Below are 24,157 nucleotides of genomic sequence, written 5' to 3' on the forward strand. Positions count from 1 at the left end.
CATCTCAAGTAATTACCTTGCACCAAAAACAAAGCCGTAGTATTTGTGCGGTTTCTAGGTATTAGTACACAATCTTGTATGAGTTGGAATGAAAGGTAGGCGGAGGAAACAATGATATCCAGTATGTGAGCATGCATTCTGTGTAAAATTCTCTAGCATAAGTCTGATAACAATAAGAAACTAAAGAAAAAATAGTTACTTCCACAGGCTGTTGAGAAATATTTTTCTTTTTTAAGTAGTCAACTCATATATTGCATCATGTAAAAAAATTAGCAATATCATACTCCAAATACTGCATTTCAGATGTTGTAAGTTAAGGGGTTAGGTACATCTTACCAGCAGTAAATTTTTGGAAATATTCAACATTCTTTTCCTCCATTATTGTATCTTGTACGACAATGAAAAATGGTATGTGTAAAACACTGTCCTTCTGCTATATAGAAAAAAATATTTTTACGATTAAAAAAATTATTTATATATAGATATTTTTTTTTTCAAAATTCAAAATGTGCAGTTCACTGTACAGTGATGAAGTGTTTCCCTCATAACTCATAAACTTGTTAATTTTTCATGTTCTCTCTCTTTTATTTTATTGCTGAAACTCATGTTTACAACATCATGCTCTTTCAACTACATTCCTTAATAAATAATATGTTTTTTTTTAATTTTGTGTTAGAAAAAAATACTGATATTTGACCATTTTGTAAAATGAATTTATTTTCTATCAGACAATCTATCAAAAATAAAGAAGTGATCTTGCATCATATTGTAGATATGACATGCATTAATACACACAAGAAATTTCATAACAGAATTTTGGATAGTTCTTTAGTTATGTGGGAATCGCTTCATCACTGCACAGTGCACTGAATTTTGAGAAAAAAAAATTAAATAATTTTTTTTAAATCGTAAAAATATATATATATTTTTTTTCATATAGCAGAAGGACAGTATTTTGCAATTCATTTTTAATTTTCAGAGACGTCTATATTGTATCTTAAAAGTATTTATTTCAGTCGCTGACTTCACAGCATATTTTTAAGGTGCTACACCTTTACATTACATATTTAAAAGACGTATGAACGTTTTCGTTGGTGTACGCCAACATCATCAGATACGTATAATACATTGGCATTTATAATAAAACCATATAAACTTGAAAAATATTCAAATAATTACGTGACACAAACCATGATACATACGTTTCTGAATGGTGGAAATATATACATTATTGTGAAACAGAAATAAGAATATAATAAATGTAATTACTGTAATTTTGCAACTCTTCATATTCATAATACTTTTTATCTTAGTTTTATATTTTATTATTTTTATCACTTTTAAATCATGTCATTTTATTATCTCATATGTGAAGACTTGCATTTATATATATATATGTAAATCAATATTTTTTGTAATCTATACGTGTATTTTAAGTAAGTGACAATCAAGGCAGTCATATAGAATGTCAATGTGTATCACAGCAATGTTGGTTTTTAATATGTCTCATTTTGCATGCCACTAAATATGTTTTGTATTTGTAGATATTATGTAGAGAGCACTGATATTGCTGAAATGTACTTCGTATCTGATGATGTTGGCGTAGACCAACGAAAACTTTCATACGTCTTTTAAATATGTAATGTAAAGGTGTAGCACCTTAAAAATATGCTGTGAAGTCAGTGACTGAAATAAATACTTTTAAGAAGGACAGTGTTTTACATACTAATTTTCATTATTGTACAAGATACAGTAATGGAGGAAAAAAATGTCGAATATTTCCAAAATTTTACTACTGTAAGCTGTATTTTTTTTCTTTGTTTTGCTACAAGCAAGTTTTGGACTCTAACTTCTCCGAGTATGATGATGATGTAAAGTTTGAAATGCCAAAATAAAAGTTTAATGTAATTACATAATGAAGAATTTCGCACAAAGTAGTAATTACAGCTCTGGAATTACAGATGCTCTTCACAGTGGTGTTTGTGCATTTTCATTCTCTCGTTTTTATTCCGTAGTCTAATAAAATGTATTCGTCCACTTTGTGTTGGTTCAAAGTCTAAATTATGGAGAGGGGGAGGAAACATTTCAAAGCATAATAAGATTTAAAAAACCGGTAATTTGAAAATAAACATGAGCACCAATATACAATTAACTTAAAGCAATAAGAATGACTGAGATTTAAAAATACAAATAGAAGATTTTATTCATATATTTTCAAGAAAGAATAATATCATTCCTAATATAATATATCTATAAGCAGTAATACCCTATAAATTTTATTGCTTTCCAATATATAATGAAAGCTAACATAACAATATTCTGGTATGTTAAGTATTAAACTTCTTTTGTCAAAAGAGGAAAAGGGATTAATTTCACTTTTACACAAAATTCACTGTAATTTCAATTTCTTCCTACTATTACACGAAGAAAATATTAGTTATGAAAAAAAAAAAAATTTTCTTTCAATGTATTTCATAGTTAGAGCAATAAATTAATATAATTACGCAAATTCGTTATTAGGCTTTCTGAAACTGTTAATCTTTGATAATATACCTGTAGTATTTTAGTGTTGATTTACAAAGAGTCTGAAGTTTGATAGTTTATAATTCCAACACTAATGTTCCGAAATTATTCAAAATTTACATTTAAGTTAACTACAGTGCGTCTTCACCATCATGCCCACAATGATTGATTGGCTGCATGACCATTGGGAGGTCGTAGTTCTGCCGCTGAGATGGCAAGCACGCTCACACAACTTAACTCGTTAAAACTTACAATGGAACTTCATGCACAATATCTGGTTCTCTGATGATAAATATCTGTGATGCCACATGGTCATGCAGATGAAATCAAGCATCATAATAAAAAATCGACCGGGGATCCAGGTCTTCATTATTTACATTTTTCTAACACCCAATTTAAAAAATTAAGCTTGCGATTGTAATATTGCAGCTGTAATTCATGACATGATGGAATTCTGTATGGTTTTAGTTTCAATATATTTGTTGTCGCTCTCGCAGATGGTTTAGAAATGCCTATCTGCTGTGCTAAACGTCTCAGAGACTTGTGTGGGCTATGCTCTAATGACGTACAATTTCATCCAGTTTTTCCTCCTTAAGAACACAGTGCTTTTGTCGTCTTTTTTTTTTTGTCATTTACAGAACCTGTTTCATAGAATCTATTAAATAACCTTAATATTGTTTTTCTAGAGGGCAGCAGCGGATTTTCAGGGGAGGCAAGGGAGGCCTGGCCTCCCTAAATATTTTATCAGAGAACAACACAAAATGTGTTATCCCAGCTCTCTTGAGCTGAGATGACATTATTCAAACTGACCGCGTCTCTGGTCTTAGGGAGGAACATGTAATTCATGCTGCTAGCAACAGGAAGCGCTGCAGGTAGCACTATGGTGTGGAGTACACAGAGCACAAACACTTAAGTTACTGTACTACAGTGACATCTAGCAACCTTGCGTTCTAATAGTTGGGAGTAGGTAGGCAAAGCAGAACTCAGCTCCTGGTAACCATGACAACAGCTGTTTAGCCAATAGGGAAGCTGTTTTGTTCATGCGCTTCATACCAAATAGATGCCATGAGAGGAGTTGGTTTTGGCTTAGGCTCCTTGCTTCAGTCTGATGCAGTGAGCTTGTAGTATTGGATGTGAATGATAATATCACAGTCTAGTATATACAGTCGCGAAGCTTGGGGTAATTTTTTGCATTTCTCGCGATAGTTGCTAGCCGCTTGGAGCGCTGTGTGTACTAGGAACAATAGACTGTGTCACTGCCATCGTGATCTAATACAGGCCGTAAAGCAGACCGTGTGACTCGCTTGACCCGATCACGAAGGGCGGCGTTTCAACCATATAAATTAATTGGAATGCATAAAAAGTAACATATATTTCTCTAAAATGTAGTGTAATTGCATTAATAAAATTTAAAACAATGATTAATTGAGATAAGTCGTAACATAGTGGTTGTACCGGAAGGTATGGCTGGAATGAATAGTGTAGAGACACTTCAGACATAATTCCTTGCGAGTTAAGGTGTAATATTATTTTTGGTGTGAAAATTACGTTGTTCGTATGTGTAATAGAACTACCTGCCTTTATTTCGATTAAATATTGCGAAATTATTGTACATTCATTTATGCACGACTCAATAATTTTCAGTTGCACCGCACGATATGTTGAAATTATAGGTTATGTTTACTGTCCCAGTTGCCCCTTTCTGTCTAATTTTAGTGGTCTCCAATGCCCTGCCATTCATATGGAAATATTATAGGTTATGTTTACTATATCTTATATTCCTAAATTCGCAATTATACATTATAATTAAGTATAATGTCATGTATGATACTCCGCACATTCAATTTGTCTGTATTTTAATACTACAATTGAATATTGAATTATTGTATTTATCTACTACCTAAGAGATGAAGTAACAATCGTACGTGCACTAATTTCATAAGAGTGGTATGATAAATTTTCTGTCTTTATCAAGGAAGGTAGATGTGCTATATTAAAATCACAATATAAATTCTTTTTTATTAAACCTCAAAATAGCTTCCATTCTAAACTTAAAATGTTGATGCGAAAAGATTATGTTAAAATGTAAAATTCTCTTCACATTAAAAGAACACAGTTTTGTAATTATTTCTGCAAAATATTATGCAACAAGAAGTAAAATGAACTTATGGACACATTACACTAAATAAAACTTAGCTATGATATGCAATAAAGTTATATAATAATTCAATGAGCTCCATACACTGAAATAGATAACCCGAACATATATTACAGCGGTCTAGATCGAAAAGGCATTGACTGTGCAGCATTTCGCATTGTTGTGAAAAGTTGTGTAAACTGTGAAATGTTCGTTATCGGTTGTAATAACTGTAAATGGCTAAAATACAATAATTTGAGTAATAATATGGGAAAAGGAGACGTTTGTTGCACTATAAATTCTAAGAAAAAGAGGTCAGAGTTATCCTTCCGAAAGATCCAGGAAGGTGAGTTTATAAAATATAATATATATGTTATGAAAATAATATATAAACCTTATGTATTTCGTATTTCAATAGTGGAAGGAAGGTGTTAATTTTTCAAAAGAACACAATATCAAAAGTACAATACATTTTATCGTCTGCTAGGGAAAGAGTCTGTGATGAGGTGATAGTAGCGATTCTGGTGGCTAGCAACTATCTAAGGATGCATATTTCAACTGTCTACGTTTGCATATTTAGTAAGTATTGAGCTTCGCAACTGTATATACTAAACTGTGATGATATTGTGGTTTCACTGTTGGAGGTTCCCTTTTCACAACGAAATGAAATCGACAGAAGAATTGTACTACAGCAAGGTAGACCTACTCCGAAATTTTCATTTCTTCAAAATGATAAAGGTAAGACCAGAACATTTAAATCCTCGTGGTACGATCAACACAAGTGGCTGTGAGGTAGCAGTACGAAGGAGAATCTGGTTTGTTGGCCATGTATACTTTTAAGTAATAACAAAGGCGTCTGGTCATATGAAGGCTACAGTGAAATGAAAAACTTGTCTAGGGCTGTAGTTAGGCATAGCTCAAGTAGAGATCACTTGAATTGTTACGTGGCATTTAAAGGACTCTGTAAACAAGCCCTTAATATATCAGAAATGTTGAACGAACAGAATAGACTGTTAAAAATTAAATACAATGAAGAAGTAAAACTCAACAGGGAAATTTACAAAATTTTAATTGATGTCGCATGTGCTCTGGCTGTGCAAGAAATCGCATTCAGAGGCCATGATGAAAAGGAATGCTCTCTAAACCCTGGAAATTTTAAAACTATATTTCTTCTAGTTCTAAGTAGGGATCTGGCATTAAAAAAACTTTGGGAGAATATGAGATACTTTAGAGGGGTACCGAAAACAACTCAGAATGAACTCATTGAGTGCACTGAAGAAGAAATACAAGATTTCATTAGAAAAAGAATTAATGAGACCCCTTTCTTTGCCTGTATTGTTGACGAGACGACTGACATCACTGAAACATCTCCGTGTTCTATCGCTGTTAGGCTAGTTGATACAGAAGGTGATATCCAAGAGTTTTTCCTTCGTTTTCATGATGTTAGTGAAAGCAGAAATGCTGAAGGTTGTGTAATGTTCTTCAAAAATACGATGTTCAAAGTAAGTTAGTGGCTCAAACCTATGATGGCACAAGTGTTATGGGGGGTGAGTTGAATGGCTTGAAAGCTAAAGTTAATGAGCTTGCTCCACAAGCTTTTTACTGAAGGAGAATTGAATGTGCTAACGAGATGTTTGAGTGGTAGCAGAGAGACTGGTCCTTGACTTCATGGATCCTATTTCCTGGATCAGGAATGGAGACTTCGGACTGGATGGATCGTACCTCAACAGAAAAGGATCAGTGGAGTTGGGGGCACTACTCTCCAGGGTTGTAGCATTGGGTAGCAGGAAATCCTCCAGAGGTGAATTGACACCAGTGGATAGGATGGCAGAAGAGCAATGATTAGTGATCAATGCTGATCTCATGCAAAAGAATAAGCAGGTAAGGAGACGATGTTAATGATGTTGCAGATGAACTGTCATAGTGTTATTTATGATATAAGTTGACAGAAGTTGTAATTTAATTGGTGTTTATGATCCTGAATTTATCATCGACAAGGAGTCATGGCTAAACAACTTGGTAGACAATTCGGAAATTTTGAGATCAAACTATACTCTATTTAGGTGAGACAAGAATGCCAAAGGTGGAGGATATTTGCATTAAGGCACAATGTATCCTGTCATGGGTTGAACATGAAGTGGAAATGATGGAAATTAAAATTAAAAATAATAACAACAGCATAAATGTCGTAGAATTTTACAGACCTTCCGGAAATAAATATTTGACAGTTTACACCATTCTGAATGTATTGGGTCACTAAATACTGGTAGTGATATCATAATAGTGGGCGACCTTAACCTACTTGAGGTAAACTGGTCTGGTACAATAGGCTCAAAATTTGGTCAATAATATTATCAGTATTCGGGAACAATGACATGGACTGTCAGTGTCAAGAAGAACCAGATATGCCTAATGAACTAACACGAAAAGATATGTTAAAAATTTGATTAAACACGACACACATAAAACAACCAATACAATATTTATCTATTAATATATTTCAATTTATCTGTTTTATCGATACATGAACTCCAGCTGTCTTTCCTTGCAAGCGATTTTTGAGGTAACTCCTTAAGAGCACTGTCAAAATTCTTACAATTTAAAAACATCCAAGTTTCAAGGTGTTTCCGACGAAGCCCTCAAAACTATCTATCGAGGTGCTATCATTCCTGTGTTAGTGTACGGAGCACCCGTCTGGGAGAAGGCACTAACAAAAGGAAAGGACATCAAGAAATATCAACGGGTCCGAAGACTGATCAACATCAAAATGGCGAAAGCATACGGGACTCTAGCTCATGATGCGTCTTGTATCATAGCTGAAGTCGAGCCAATAAAGATTATGACAGAAGAGAAGATAAACATATATAAGGCGACACATGGATTGTTACGGGAGTACGACGGACCAGTAGATACAACACAGTGGATGCATCCTGTAAAAAGAATAGAGATCTGTGAAGCTACAAATGAGCAATACGAAATAGAAGTATTCACAGATGGCAGCAAACTTAATGAAAAGTAGGAGCAGCAGCAGTCATATTTAGAAACAAGACAGTTGTCCAACAACAAAAATTCAGACTAAAAAAATAAATGCTCCAATAATCAAGTGGAGCAGATAGCAATCCTACAAGCTCTAAAGACAATGGGAATGGACATACCAAATATGGAACGAACAGTGGTGATTTACATAGACAGCAAAGTCACAATAGATTTACTGAGGAACAACGACAAACATGGATACATAATAGAGCAAATTAGGCAAAACCTTAAAATCCTCTTTAGTCAGCATTGGAAGATTCACTTTAAATGGATAAAAGCACATGTTGGCATCCATGGAAATGAAATAGCTGATAAACTAGCTAAGCAAGCAACAGTAGATCACATACAGTAATCTAGAATAAGATACCTAAGAGTACAATAATGGATGCCAAGAGAAAGAAAAGCACTGAAAAATGGCAACGGATGTGGTCAAACATAACAAAAGGAGCAATAACAAAGAGATTTTTTCCTTCGGTGACAGATAGGATGAAAATCAACATACCAGCTACACCAAACTTTACATCAATACTAACTGGTAATGGGAAATTCAGATCATATTACTACAGATTCAGAATTTCGGAAAGCCCAGGATGTCCTTGCAGAGAAGCTGACCAAACAGTCTATCATCTTCTGTGGGACTGCCAAATCTTGAACCAAATCGAAGTAGGCCTTCCACTCTTTAAGATTATAAGTTTGTCTTCGTACTTAAGCTGGGAAAAAGTATTATCCAGTAACTGTTTCACTTTGTATGATTCAGACATTGAATATTTTATCTACGAAGAATATAACTCCACACATTATTGTACAAAAATATTAGAAATACATTTTCTGATTGCCACTATAATAAACATTAACTGGAAAGAAAACTGCACACGCTTCCAAGCTTTAAACAGCAGGCTTTACTTCCAAACATTACAACAATAACACATGGTCCATGGCTTCTGTTTCATTTGAGGATGGTTACAACCTGTATGGAGTAATGGATAATGTGAATATTATGTTTATAGGCATGTCCGCACAATGTGTCAGATATCTTAGTTGCAGAATAATTAAAATACATTACTGTTAACTCTTCATTGCACAATTTTGCTGAAAATTTAAAAAATATATTTCACATAATTATTTCAGATTTCTCTGTAGTGTCACCATCCATAATCGTTTGTAGGTTTGGAGCAGTTCCGAGGAGTCTGGGGGCAATTGAGTTGAGGTCGCCATTTGAGAAACAAAAGTCTTGAAGTATTATTCACTGCTCTCTCCACTCCTACTGCATGAATTCTTCTTGTTGAGAGAGCTGCAGTATAACCATCCAAAACCTATTACTTAGAACTGAACATGATCTGTGCGAGAAATGTATAAAGTAGTTGCAGATGAAAAGTGTATATGGAGTATGGGGGAATGGCGAAGTGTTTGATTTGTGGCAAGCTGCAATGGCATGTGAAGTAGTTCAATATACAACGCCATTATTCTGTATGCCACGCAAATGATTATAACAAATATGGGGGAGATCAGCAAGTGCTAGTGCAGCAATTGAAAGAGAAATTGTTAAGTGAAGCTGGGGAACACACTGTCAGTGAATCAGTGCTAAGCTTAAGCTATAGGATTTCACTAATGATTGCAAAGAACATGCGTCCCTTTAATGACGAGGAATTTGCCAAGAATGTTGCCATCATGACAGCAGAGGAGTTATTTCGTAGCAAAATACAGGAATGTGAATCCATTAGCTTATCTCCAAGAACTGTCACTTGCTGCATCCAAGATATGGCCGATGATGTTCATAACCAGCTTAAAAAAGCTTCGAAACAGTTCATCACATATTCTTTGGCAGCAGATGAAAGCACCGATATTTCAGATACTGCTCAACTGGCTATATTTATCAGAGGTGTGGATGAAAACCTTTGTGTGAGAGAGGAGCTGTTAGACCTTATTCCACTGAAAGATACAACGGGTTTGGACATTTTTACTGTTCCTTTGCCATGTCATTAAATAACAAGCTAGAGTCTCTCAATTCTGATTCCTGGATAGCATTGCACATCCAAGCTTTTAATCTGTTACCTCCTGAACAAGTGTATGGAATCAGGAAACATACCGGACGAATGGAGAAGGTCGACCATCAGACTACTGTACATGGGTAAAGGAGACATGACAGCCCAAATCCATATACAGGGATAGCCTTAGAATCCATGGCGTTTAAACTCCTAACAAGAATCCTAATGAAGAACAATTTGGGTTTGGAAGGGGGAGATCCACAATAATGGCAGCAAAGAACCTACTGGATCAAATAAAACTGACATTAGAAGAGCCCAGAGGGAAACTATATGTAGTTTTTGTAGACTATTCAAAAGCCTTCGACTTGGTCAACAGGAAGCCACTCACGGACAAGCTAGAAGAGCTAATTGGCAGAACAAGTACGACCATACTCATATCAAACATCCTGGCAGAGAACTATCTCCAGATAGATGACGGAGTAGGAAGATCGGATTGGCTATCCCAAACGAATGGCGTACTTCAAGGTGACCCACTAAGTCCCATCCTATTCAATGCCTTTACATATGATGTCGCGAAAGAGGTAACAGGAGCCAACATGTATATCTATGCTGATGATATGGCTATCGTAGCGACAGACATAGTCTCACTACAGGCAGCGTTAGACACACTCTGCGACTGGGCAGAGAAAAACGACATAGAGATAAATGAAGAGAAGACAGAAATGTAGTATTTAGGAAAGGAGGCAGGCTCACTGAAGCAGAAAAAGTAAAATGCAACGAGAAATTCCTCAAGAGAGTAAAGAACTTCAAATACTTAGGTCTTACAATACAGACAACAGGGAAGAGTTTCAGAATCCACATTAGAACAAGAATGGTGGCTGCAATTAGGGCCATGAACGAGATCAGGAGCATCAGGCTGCTATCAATGGACACCGCTATGAACTTATTCAAGCTGAAGATATTACCTGTTCTTGCGTATGGGATCGATCTGGTGTGGGAACATCTCACATATAAGCAGCTGGAAGAGATAGAGTAAAAGCCAGATACCTCAAGAGGGCTGTAGGAGTATCACAAAGTACATGATCGAGGCTGGTATACGAGCTCACCAGGGAGACCTTCCTCATGGAAGATCTGAGGACTACACTACTGCTGCCATCTAGTGAAGCTTACAGTGGACTTCTACAGAACCTACGTGAGAAGAAAAGGGTCACACCAGAGGAATTCTATGCACCCTGTGCGATGCAAGACAGAAGCTGGACTCAGACGAACTACAAAATACGACATGTGACTACAAGACTAGCAATCCATGACTTCCACCACAAGCTGTGCCCCAATAAGACATTCCACGATTCTGATGATACCTCCATATGTGTTTTGTGCTCAGAGAAATGTGAAAAGCACCATATACTAAAGTGCAAGAACTGCTGTAGATCTATCGCTGCTTATAGCAAGGACACTAAGTTTATATTTACATCTACTCTTTGCACAGTTTGTGCGCAGTTCTCATTTATTATTAATCTGTTATCCACTGTTTAGAATGGTTAAGTCACCAGTAACCAGAGAGGTTTTTCTAATCACTCCCATGTTTATCCTGTGAGCATGCGCAGTATGTTATAACTGGAACTTGGGAAAATTCAGGTGGCCCAAATTTTGTTTCTGGGTCTGTACCCCTTTGTAAAGATTCTGGGCTGTTTTATTCCAACTAGCTAATTGCTTGCATAATTTCAGAAAATTCTCTCTTTGCTTGAAATCATCTTGAAGAACAATAAAGATAAGACAGTAGGATAAAGCTATGACAGAACAGTGAGGTAATGAATGGCATACAAATCATTATGAAGGTATATCAGATGGGATTCTTTGTTCTTCTGATAATCTTTACCATGGAGAATTTCGAAGTCAAAGTATCTAAGTAACAATATTTTTTGGAGACTTTTTTCTTGATCGCCACACACATCAATCTAAATAGCAAATTTAGTAATAAAATAAACTTCAACTCAAGAACACTGAATGTTTTTTAAGAAAAGAAAGAATCACTGAGGGAATGCTCTGAAACATTAAATGGAATTAGAGTGACAAGTAGTGTCGTAATAAATTACATTCTTTTTCTCTTTCTCTGAAAATAAATAGATCGAGTGTTATATGGCATTACTGCACCTGATTTGCACACTGGGTCATTTTCGACCCAACCTATATTTAGGTGTCCATGCACTGAAAAACTCTGAAACAGTATTTGTCATGAATTTTGGTTTAAGAGCTTACAAATATTCGGTTTTCGTCAAATTTTTACCAAAAAAAAGTTCTGGGCATAAATGGGTTAACAAAATGTAGAAATGACCACAATGAATGATAATGCCAAAAACCAAAGCAAATGCAAATATGAGCAAACAATTTTCAGAATCAATGACGTCAGTGACATTACTGCACATGCAATAACACAGTTTCAGTTTATCCAGCCTCCTTTGGTACGAACACTTCCTGTCAACACTTTTTACAAATGAGGGGCTCAGTGGAAAAGTGGCCCATGTAACAATAACTAAATTTTGTAAGAGAAGCGTTTATTTTACTGAAATTCTCTCTCTTCAAGTGAAGAAGAGGCATTTATAAATACTTACCATGTCCTAAAGACACATGCAACAGACTAGGAGTTCATAAAAGAGATCCTTGTTGACAAGATGTCGGATTATTCAAGAAAGTAAAAAATCAACAGGAATGTGGCATGGGCTCCTTTCTCACTGGGCCCCTCAAATGTTGAATTTCGAAAGATTCAATTGTTTCCATAACAACGAACTGGATGAATTTATGTATCAAATGTACAGCAATGTATGCTAGAGAAATTTAGCACTCTTGATGAAGCTATGCAATTTCATTGAATCTTCGATTTCATTATACACCACACACAGAACTGACATTTGATTTGTGTCGAGTTATTGCATGATGAAATAAAATTGAGAGATGGTGCAAGTTCACAAACATACATATACCTGGAAAAAATAAATAAATAAGCGAGTTTTTGTAAGGTTGAGGATCAGTGACAGGTTAGGTTTGTTCATGCTTTTAATATGCCTAACATTTATATGGATTACTTTGCACACATAGTGCAACACAATGTGGTAACACTGGGTTACGTGATGATTTCGTATGAAAGTATCTGAGAAAATCATCAGTCGGATGTATAGGAAATGAAGGTATTTGTAGCAGGTTGGGTGGTTTTATAGCTTTCACAATGATCACATCACATTGCTGAAGTGGTGTGCTACAATTTATACTTTATATTCAATGATTTAAGAATGTTTTATTCTCCCATATGTTGTGTGTAGTGAAATCAAAGAATCACCGCAATTTCTTTTGTCCAACTTGCAAGAACCATTTTCTGAAGTTATATTGCCGTAAGTTTATCCATGATAAAAGCAGACCTAGAACGATGTTTCTCATCCCTTAAAAGAATATATATTTGGTATATCTCTTGCCCCTAGTTGTATGGTTGTAACACAATTTTATGGGATGACAATGGAATTCAGGTATCTTTGGTATAGGAAGTGACTCAATGGAAGCATGAAGATTAATGAACTGCATGCGATGATGCATGTATCTCGTGGCCAAGTTTGGCTTACAATCCCACCACAAGTGGATTTTTTTATAATGCCAAGGCTGAGGTGCACAATAATGGGTGCTAGTGATAGGACGTAGTGTACAGTGCACAGCGTGTACCTAGTATCAATTAACTGCATCTTTTCATACAAGTTGTAATCTCTATTGGAGAGGGGAGGGGAATGAACTGGTCTGAGTTGTTTGAATTTCTGACTGGATACTTTTGTACTGTATTTTATTATTTTATATATTACTTCTTGTATGTGGCTTGTATGTAAATTACGATGAATTATCGCCACTTCTTTTTAATTTTGTCTCGGAAAAAATTCTGAAAAGGGTCAGTTGTAGCACACATGGTGTACAACTGGGGGCAAATTTTTTATTGGTTTGGCCTACACTAATGACATATTACTATAATAAGCAGAACAAAGAAGGGGATCCAAATTTTAATGGAAGAATTAACAGAAGCAGTGAACAAAGTTGGGCTGTTCATAAATCCAGAAAAAAAAACAATTGCATGAAAGTATTGAGAAGGGACAACAGCAAAGATGCAATTAAGATAGTTGTTGTTTAGTCAACTGTCCGAAGACAGGTCTGAACCTCACAAGTGATACCAAGAAGGCACCACTTATGAGGCAACTAGGCCAGGAGATAATGGGGTAGGGTGACCAGTTCCTTTCCCCCATCCATTGCATACTGCATACATCACTGATTAGCTACATATTACACTAATCAGACTTCAGATGCATATAAACAATATTGTTCTTCCTCTGATACATATCGTCAAGTGAGATGTACTGCCTCATAATAAATGCACGTATCAAACAGAACCTCAATCAGAGGTTGACTTAAGATAGATTTCTATTAAAGTTTTATCTGTAATTTTAACTTAACCAAGAATTTGAGAAAGTCGACGAATTCCATTATATGAGACATAAAATTACAGATAAAAATGTAATAGAAATCGAAAATTGTGCATTGCATTTCAAAAGCAAACAGTTGATTTCTGCTCTAAAATCATTAATGATTTCCAAAATTCTTACTACAGCCACAAAAACAAGATGCTACAAAACAATTCTCCTTATTTTAATATACGGAGCTGAAACATGGGTTTAACAAAGAAAACAGAGGGGGCACTAATAATTTTTTTTAAATAAAATATTGCAAAAGATTTTTGGCCCTGCTGAATAAAATGGACAGTGGCGAATCAGGAAGAATAAGGAATTAAGAAACCTGTACCTGGAAGCAGATGATGTAGCACTAGTTAAAAGTAGAAGACTAAACTGGTTACAGCATATAATAAGACGAGAACAATCTCTGATGAAAGTTACTTGGGAAGAACTACCAGATGGAAGGAGACCTCTGGAAGATCCAGATTCCACTGGAATGACCAGGTGCAAAGGGATCTGGAATGAATAGGAGGAAATAGGACCATGGTGGGAGATAGAGAAAATTGGAGGAAAATTGTGATTGAAGCCAAAAACCTTCTGGGATTTGATTGATGTAAATTACATTACGGATATTATATGGTGTTTGTTTTAATTTGATATTATTTGAAAACATTTCCTTCTACAGCAATCTACTCGAATAACTGGCATTAATCTTCTCTTATTTGTATTATTTTAATTTGCTTCCAGGTACTATCCTTAAGAGTTGTTTCTGATAATTTATACAGCAAACAAATGAAGCACAGAAAATGTGCTGTCTTATAGAATGGCTACCTATGTCCGAGGGAAGGGGAAGATTGCATTGCCTGTGAATGTGCGAAACTATGTAACTTCAAAACGACTAGGAGCAAGAGATACATGCGGAACATGCTTATGCAACACAACTGGATAAGAAATATTTTCAGTACTTGTAATGTTGTAAATTAAAGGATTACAGTAAATACTTTGAAGAGATTCACTGACAAATTAGTAACATACAAGTTTAGTATTGACACATGGAACTCATCTATATATAAACTCAACAACAAGATAACAAATTCGACATTTTTCTGCAAGCAGCTCCCCTCATTTGAAGATGCACAATCTGTTACTGAACACTGGCCAAATTCAGGGGCTATTCTACTAATGGGCCTAAATTCGTCAGCATGCCTAATTTCAATAATGCATCGAAATTCTTCAGATCTGGTATTATAGACGTGTAATAAATACTATATCTGCAGATCTCATCAGACTTCAGTAAATATAGATGTAACATAAGCTTTACTTCACAGAACTACAGAAATAATTACAATATAAAAGCACCAAGATTATCTCACGTTCAATGCACACTGTCTCGATTTAATCTAAGGACTACTTCATGGGAAGGATTAAGATTTGCGAACATTATAATTTCGAACTAATGCATAGAAATTTGAGTATTAAATTAGCATTATAGTTCAAGAAGGAATATAGGTAGATGAGAATATTCCCTGTCATGCTGCTCCAATTTATATTATCCTCTTTAAAGGACTGCATCTGAAATAACTTTCAAATCACAACTGAACAAACAACCAGAATGATCACTGTTCAAGTCAATAACAGCCAGAACTCAACCTGGTTATTTACGGTTGTCTTCAGGGTATTTTGGTGGGATGATATGAATGACAGTCTATTAAGTACGATTTGCCAATATTCCTTCTTCGAACTATTAATTATTACTATTATTAGGCATCAACATGGTACACTTTACAAGGAGGGCTGTACTTCTAACATACTGAAATATTCCAGATCTGGGATTTAAGGTCTTCATTATGTTATAACTCATATGGCTAGTTTCACCAACCTTCATTATAACGTCTCGTTAAATAATTTAATTAAACATTAGTCAGCTTTTGCGTTTCACCAAGCATCATTATTGCTAACGCATCTTTAAACTCGTCGTTAATTTATTAGGACCTATTCGTCGCGTTAAAACAGTAACAATGCGTTAAGAAGTCAACAACATGGCAGACGTATTCGATGCTGAAATTCTTTATTTAGTACTTCAATATAATGGCGAACTTATATGTTGTAATAACTCTCGGAATAATCATTTTGAAGATTTAAGTGATAAAGAATTCCACGAAAGTTACACATTAAGGAAATAAGCAGTAAGAATGATTCTAGAAGAAACTGAATATAGGTTAGAATACGACAGATAGAAACACCCACTTAACGCCTATTGAACAGATTCTTCTCGCTTTAAGATAATGTTACGGAAAGTTCTGAAACAGTAATCGGTGATATGGACGGGGTGTCAAAAGCTGCATTGTCTAGATATGTGAATAAAGTATCAGACGTACTATCAACATTACGACCACAATACAGTATTATTTTTACAATAGGTTTATAGCTAAATTTCCTGTCGTCTTTGACAACGATAGATTGTGTACATGTTCCAATCATCTCTCCTGGCATAATATGGCCAAAAGATTCTGCAATAGAAGATCTTATTTTTCATTCAATATTCAAGCAATTTCATAGGCCTATGTAAAGCTCTGCATATAAAAATTGTGGCTAAACTAGCGCTGAGGTAGTTTCCTTCGTACTCTGCTTATACACCTTCTGTGACAGGTTAGGTTTGGTTAGTTTAGGTTTTTGTTAAGTCTTGCATATACATCAACTGCATCTCCACAAAAAAAAAATCTCTTATAAATTCAACGATTTTCACTTCCGAAACCAGCAGAACTACCTCAGCGCTAGTTTATTGAAATTGTAATAGGTTAGAATACGACAGATAGGAATCACCCACTTAACGCCTCTTCAACAGATTCTTCTTGCTTTAAGATAATGTTATGGTTAGCACAACATTCCAAAGGAGAATGCCTTTTTTAATCAAAAGGGTGCAGAGGTTTTCTTTTAGGAGACAATGGATACTCCTTAAAATCCAATTTAATGACGGCTGTCCTGAATTCTGCCACATAAGCATGGCAAAATTGTCATAGAGTACATAAATCTGCATGAAATACAATGGAAAAGTAGTATGCAATTTATGGAAGAGGCGATTTCCTGTCCTAAAATTAGGCCTAAGAACAACTGCTTAGAATGCTTTGTATATAACTAATTGTGGCATCAATTCTGAAGCTGTCGACCTTATCGTCCGCAAAATTGTACTGCTCTACATTCCTCTTATTTACATTTGGAAACATCACTCTTTTTGTTTTAATTACGTTATGACAACATACTGTATTTAGGAAGAATATCAAGAACTAAGAACATTTAGATGTTCTTAAAATGACTGCCTCTTACCCGTTTCCCTATGATTGTTTCCTCATGCCAAACAAAGTCAGCCATGATCATATGTAACCAATGAAATTCGTGATTTCGAAGCAATGGTCGTATGAGAAATAAAACATGCAAGACAGAAGTACAAAATCCCCATGTTAGTAAACACATACTAATTTTAAAGAAACGAGGCTTGATGAAACAGTTAACTTCAGCTTGCGATGTTTGGTGACGTATACACGTCCGTTGATGTGACATATTAATGAATTTAAATACTATTATAGTCACAATCATGCCATGGTATGAAAGAAAAATTCCACAACCCTGAGCGGGAATCGAACCTGCAACTTCCTATTCTCCGGTCAGGCGCTCTACCACTGAGCTATCAAGTTCGTCTCACGCCAAAGGCTTGGAATTATCCTTTCATATTGGCGACTCTGTTATAGAGTACTGTTGAAAGAAACTTTCAACCCATAAGCAGTGCTGACTAGATCAGACGCTATGGACAGTACTCTATAACAGAGTCGCCAGTATGAAAGGATAATTCCAAGCCTTTGGCGTGAGACGAACTCGATAGCTCTGTGGTAGAGCGCCTGACCGGAGAACAGGAAGTCGCAGGTTCGATTCCCGCTCGAGGTTGTGGAATTTTTCTTTCATACCATGGCATGACTGTGACTATAATAGTATTTAAATTCAGAAACAGTTAACGTTTAAAGGTCTCGTTAAAATTAAACGATCTATTTGTTGACAAGTCGTTTGGGCTGATTTAAAGAAGCTTGGTGAAACCGGCCAACAGTGTGACAGACGAATTTTCCATCATAAAATGACAAGGTTAAAAAAGTTTAAGCAAATAATCGAACAAAACTCAAGTAATCTTTTCATACAGTGACAGTGCACAAAAAACAGCAGTTTCAACACATGGTATATTGATAGAAAGTTCCTTAAACGATGTTCTGAGTTCTAATCACCGTGTCTGTTGTAATGGAGACCTCACACCATGTACACATAGGTCGGTGTCCCTGGGATGTGGCTCTGCTTGTGCTTTGCGAGTGATGTGTCAAAGGGAAAGCCCTTGCCACAGACATCGCACGTGTGCCTGTTCTCACCCGTGTGCAGACGCTCATGCCTACGGAAGCTTGATCCGTCAGCAAATGCCCTATTACATACCTGACAAGTAAATGGTTTTTCGCCTGTGTGAGTTCGTCGGTGCGTCAGGAGGTGAGACTTAGTGATGAACATTTTATCACAGTTGTCGCACTTGTATGGTCTCTCCCCACTGTGGATCCGCTTGTGAGCGACAAATGTCGAACTCGTTGAGAATGTCTTCTGACACACAGAGCAGCAGTATGGTCGTTCGCCAGTGTGTATTCGCACATGCTTCTTCAGTCCACAGGAATCCACGAACGCATTCCCGCACTCCTCACACTTGTAGCGTTTGATAATGGTTCCATTCGGTCCATGAGTTCGTTCATGCTTCACATATGCGGAACGGTCAGCAAAGCTGCGCCGGCACAGACGGCACTGGAAGGGTCGTTCTCCAGTATGCACTCTGCGGTGTGTCACTAAATGCGAGTTGGTTGCAAAAGCTTTATTGCACACTTCACACTGATAGGGGCGCTGGCCACGATGGTAGCGCATGTGGTTCATCAACGCCGTGCTTGTGGGGTAGTTTTTCAGGCATATCTCGCATGTGAACGGCCTATCCACATCCACATAATGCAGTCTACGGCTGCCATTTGCTGCCGAATCACCAGGTGCCACTGCCAGCTTCCCATTCTCGTGGCACTTTGTGCAGTGGTGCATGTCACTTTCGTCAGTGTTAGTTTTAGCATCGGCATGCAGTGGTAGAGAGTATTTCCACACAGTATTAGTGGCTGCATCACGACGCGTAGGATTGCCCTCTACTGGAGGGATGCTGGAAGGAGGTGTGCTGTGTTTTAACACGTCACTGCCATGCTTGTGAACAGGTTCATGTTGTACTACTGTCTCTGTGCTGGACTCAGGGTGAAGGGAACGCATGGGATCAAATAAGAAAATGCCACTTGATCTCTGTTGATTCAAGACGTAGTTGAGAAATGTATTTGAATCACATATGTCACCATTTGCAAGGCCACCAATTCCAGCTGCAGGAGGAGCAGTATCCAAGCGTGTCACTCCACCACTAGACTTCAAGGATCTGCAACAATAGTGAAGTAAAATAGAAATGCTCAAGCTAGCCCATACATAAATTCCCAAGATCAATTAGGCCTACAAAAATTAAATCATTTGTAGACAAATACTTGAACTTGTGTTCTTATTCTATCTTTACCGTACATGAAACAATGTATGTGTGTATAAAGACACGCACATGCACACACTCTTGTTACTTATTGCTGAAAAATTTCATTTTCCTAACTACAACTCGTTATAATTAATCTACTAAAACTTTTATGGTAGTAATTTACTTTTCTGTATTACATACTAATTTTCATTACTATAAATTTATATTTGAATGTACAGGTTAAGGACTGCATTTGTTCCATCAACTGAAAGACAGTCATGCTCAAGAATTCATATTTTCCCACTCTACCACCAGCTTTAACAGTTGCTCAGGAATGTGAACTATAGGAAGTAATCAATATGACAATATTCACGTAGGCCCATTATTCTTTCTTGCATATAATTAATGTGAAGAAAGCAGATTAGTCTCAAAACAGGCTCAATAATATAAAATCAAGTCTGAATTATGCTACTACATTATCCTCGTCATCTTCATCATGTGGTGTGACGGACCTTCAGTCTGACCTATACCTCCCTTGTTACTTTATCAAGACCTAATTAATAGTATAACTGCAGTTAGGAATTTCGATAATTGAAGCGTCGGCTGGAACAACGTTATAAGTTACATTTGGTAAAATTTAAAGGAGCTGCAAAAATGTGTACACATACAACATTGTTCTTATAGGGTAGCAAACTTTTGAGTGGACAAATTTCACGTACTGCACTGATAAGACAGTTGCAAGCCAAAGGTAACATGACATACAACATTATTACACAGAAACATGCCGAATTAAAATTTTGTAACTTACAACGTTGTTCCAGCTGACACTTCAATTAATATTACTAACGAAAATTTCTCCTTATTTTTACACTTTTAGCAAAAAGGGTTTTGTTTTGTGACCTACAGAAACACTTCTCAGTAATATGATTTTAGAATATACAAGAGTCAGTCGAAATAAAGAGGGTTGACCCCATAATAAGCAAAATTTCGAACAAAAAATGTATACATTTTTATAGTTGAATGGTTAGTAACTAACTCATAAGTTGTGTACATGAAAGCACTACGTGTATTAAAAAATAACACAATGCATACAGTGGGTACAGTATTAAGAAAACTAAATTTGGGAAAAGGAAATTGTACCAGAACAATGGAAGGAGTCCATAATTGTACCTATTTTTAAAAAGGGGGACAAAACCAACTGTGGTAACTTTCGAGGAATATCACTTTTGTTGACGTCGTACAAAATTTTGTCCCATATTCTTTTGAGAAGATTAACTCCGTACGTAGATGAAATTATTGGGGATTATCAGTGCGGTTTTCGGCGTAATAGATCGACTATTGATCAGATTTTTTGTATTCGACAGATAATGGAGAAAAAATGGGAGTATAAGGGTACAGTGTATCAGTTATTCATAGATTTCAAAAAGGCATATGACTCAGTTAAGAGGGAAGTATTCTACGATATTCTTATTGAATTTGGTATTCCCAAGAAACTAGTTCGATTAATTAAAATGTGTCTCAGTGAAACATACAGCAGAGTCCGTATAGGTCAGTTTCTATTTGATTCTTTTCCAATTCACTGCGGGCTAAAGCAGGGAGATGCACTATCACCTTTACTTTTTAACTTCGCTCTAGAATATGCCATTAGGAAAGTTCAGGATAACAGGCAGGGTTTGGAATTATTGAACGGGTTACATCAGCTTCTTGTCTATGCGGATGATGTGAATATGTTAGGAGAAAATACACAAATGATTAGGGAAAACACGGAAATTTTACTTGAAGCAAGTAAAGCGATCGGTTTGGAAGTAAATCCCGAAAAGACAAGTATATGATTATGTCTCGTGACCAGAATATTGTACGAAATGGAAATATAAAAATTGGAGATTTATCTTTCGAAGAGGTGGAAAAATTCAAATATCTTGGAGCAACAGTAACAAATATAAATGACACTCGGGAGGAAATTAAACGCAGATTAAATATGGGAAATGCGTGTTATTATTTGGTTGAGAAGCTCTTATCATCCAGTCTGCTGTCCAAAAATCTGAAAGTTAGAATTTATAAAAAAGTTATATTACCGGTTCTTCTGTATGGTTGTGAAACTTGGACTGTCACACAGAGAGGAACATAGGTTAAGGGTGATTGAGAATAAGGTGCTTAGGAAAATATTTGGGGCTAAGCGGGATGAAGTTACAGGAGAATGGAGAAAGTTACACAACACAGAACTGCACGCATTGTATTCTTCACCTGACATAATTAGGAACATTAAATCCAGACATTTGAGATGGGCAGGGCATGTAGCACGTATGGGCGAATCCAGAAATGCATATAGAGTGCTAGTTGGGAGACCGGAGGGAAAAAGACCTTTAGGGAGGCCAAGACGTAGATGGGAGGATAATATTAAAATGGATTTGAGGGAGGTGGGGTATGATAGAGACTGGATTAATCTTGCATAGGATAGGGACCGATGGCGGGCTTATGTGAGGGCGGCAATGAACCTTCGGGTTCCTTAAAAGCCATTTGTAAGTAAGTAAAATATTATCAATTTCTTTAAGAAAAGTCCGACATTTTATTTTGGCTCTTTTTTCACATTTCTGACATCAACGTTACGCCAGCTAGGGATGGGTTTAACTGGCTTGCATAAACAATAGGATTTGCTGTCCTCACACGAATCATTCCTCCAACTTGCTTAGTAGCAACAACTACTTGTCTTTGACACTGCTTCTAATCTGTCCATAAAATGTTGAAATTATAAATAAATGTGGTATGTGTACCATACAGTGTACATAAATGTTATATTTCATAAATAAGGACAAAGTGTAACTTTTAAATTTCTTTATAGAAAATCAGCTTTATAGAAAATCAGTTGTATGACTTACACATTTCGATTAAACTGATTTTCAGATGAGATTGGTTCAGTCAATGAAGTTCTACTATACAAGCTTTAATAACATTTTTTTGAATGACTACCATTGAGGGTACCATTGGAAACTACTTTTAAAAAGAAGCAACTTTTACTCAATTTTTTTTTTTTTTAACTTTTATTGTTTACTCACAAAGCAACAAAAATGGTATTTTCTGAGAAATGATGTATGTTGTTTATGTACATATACTCTTCATAGTAGTGTTCAAAATGTACGCCACTCTGTGTTAAACCATGTTATGATCATCTCCAACATCTGTGACTGCATTTCAGCACAGCTGAGAGACCCACAGGCCTCTCTAATTCTTTGTTTCATGTCTTCTCTAGTTGTTGGACGCACCTGGTAAACCATGTCTTTAATTCTCCCCCACAAGAAGGCTTGTCCGTGACTCAGGATTGCATCATAATACAATGTTTAGAATTCTGAAAGACAACAAATTTCATTCATACCATATTCATCTCCATTAGGAACTTGGGGGACATGACTCCAAGACTCGTGTTGATTTCTGCAACTGGTTTCTAAACACGGATTTTCAGCTGAGAATTCTGTGACCTGATGAGGCAACTTTCAGAAGTAATGGTCAGATGAATCTCTACAATGCCCATTACTGGTCTCCAGTTAATCTACACTGGCTATGTGAAGTGGATTACTAGCACGTGTGGAGCCTCAACATATGGTGTGGCCTCCTTGGACACAGTCATAGGACCATACTTTTTTGAGTACTTGAATGGTAGAACACATGCTTCCTCCGAAAAATTATTCACCAGTTGCTTCATGATGTTCCCCTTGCACTTTGGTTAATGATGTGGCTTCAGCAGGACAGCTGTATGGCTCAATATTCACGTAGGGCTTGACGAGTTATTAACCAGTTATTTACCCTACTGTGGATTGGACGAGGAGGACTAGTAGCCTGGCCAGCCTGATCTCCTGACTTCGCTCAAAATGACTTCTTCTTGTGGAAGAAAATTAAAGACATGTTCTACCACGTGTGTCCAACAACTAGAGAAGACATAAAACAAAGCATTAGAAAAGCATGTGGGTCTCTCAGCTGTGCTGAAGTGCAATCACAGATGTTAGAAGCTGATCAGAACATGGTTTAGAACAGGGTGGCGTACATTTTGAACACTTACTATGAAGAGTGTACGTACATAAACAACATACACCATTTGTAAGAAGATAAAATTTTTATTGTATTGTGAGTAAACAATAATAGTTAGAAAAAAATTTCTGTAAAAGTTGTTTCTTTTTAAAAGTAATTTCCAATGGTACCTTCAATGACCCATGTTCTCATTGGAAATTTTGAAGTTGACCACAGGTACCCATAGTTAGAAAAAAATTTCTGTAAAAGTTGTTTCTTTTTAAAAGTAATTTCCAATGGTACCTTCAATGCATGTTCTCATTTGAAATTTTGAAGTTGACCACAGATACCCCTACTTCCAGTTTGTTATGGGAAACTGTACTACCACCAATTGATTCTTTACGTAGGTTTGGGTTATCAAATTTTTTTTATGAACAAC

The 24,157-nt window shown here is 36.2% G+C and overlaps 1 protein-coding gene across 2 annotated transcripts in view; it reads right to left on the bottom strand.

The window, feature by feature from the left end:
• Window positions 1–50: 50 nt before the first annotated feature.
• Window positions 51–24,157, bottom strand: part of LOC138708060 (zinc finger protein 888-like) — a 51,202-nt gene continuing 27,095 nt past the window's right edge. For both annotated transcript variants that reach the window (XM_069838189.1, XM_069838188.1), the window contains exon 4: window positions 51–19,635. In XM_069838189.1, coding sequence (XP_069694290.1) covers window positions 18,450–19,635 — 1,186 coding nt within the window. In that variant the 3' untranslated portion in view covers window positions 51–18,449. The remainder of the gene's footprint in view (window positions 19,636–24,157) is intronic.

Source organism: Periplaneta americana, chromosome 10, assembly GCF_040183065.1.
Source record: "Periplaneta americana isolate PAMFEO1 chromosome 10, P.americana_PAMFEO1_priV1, whole genome shotgun sequence".
NCBI lineage: Eukaryota > Metazoa > Arthropoda > Insecta > Blattodea > Blattidae > Periplaneta > Periplaneta americana.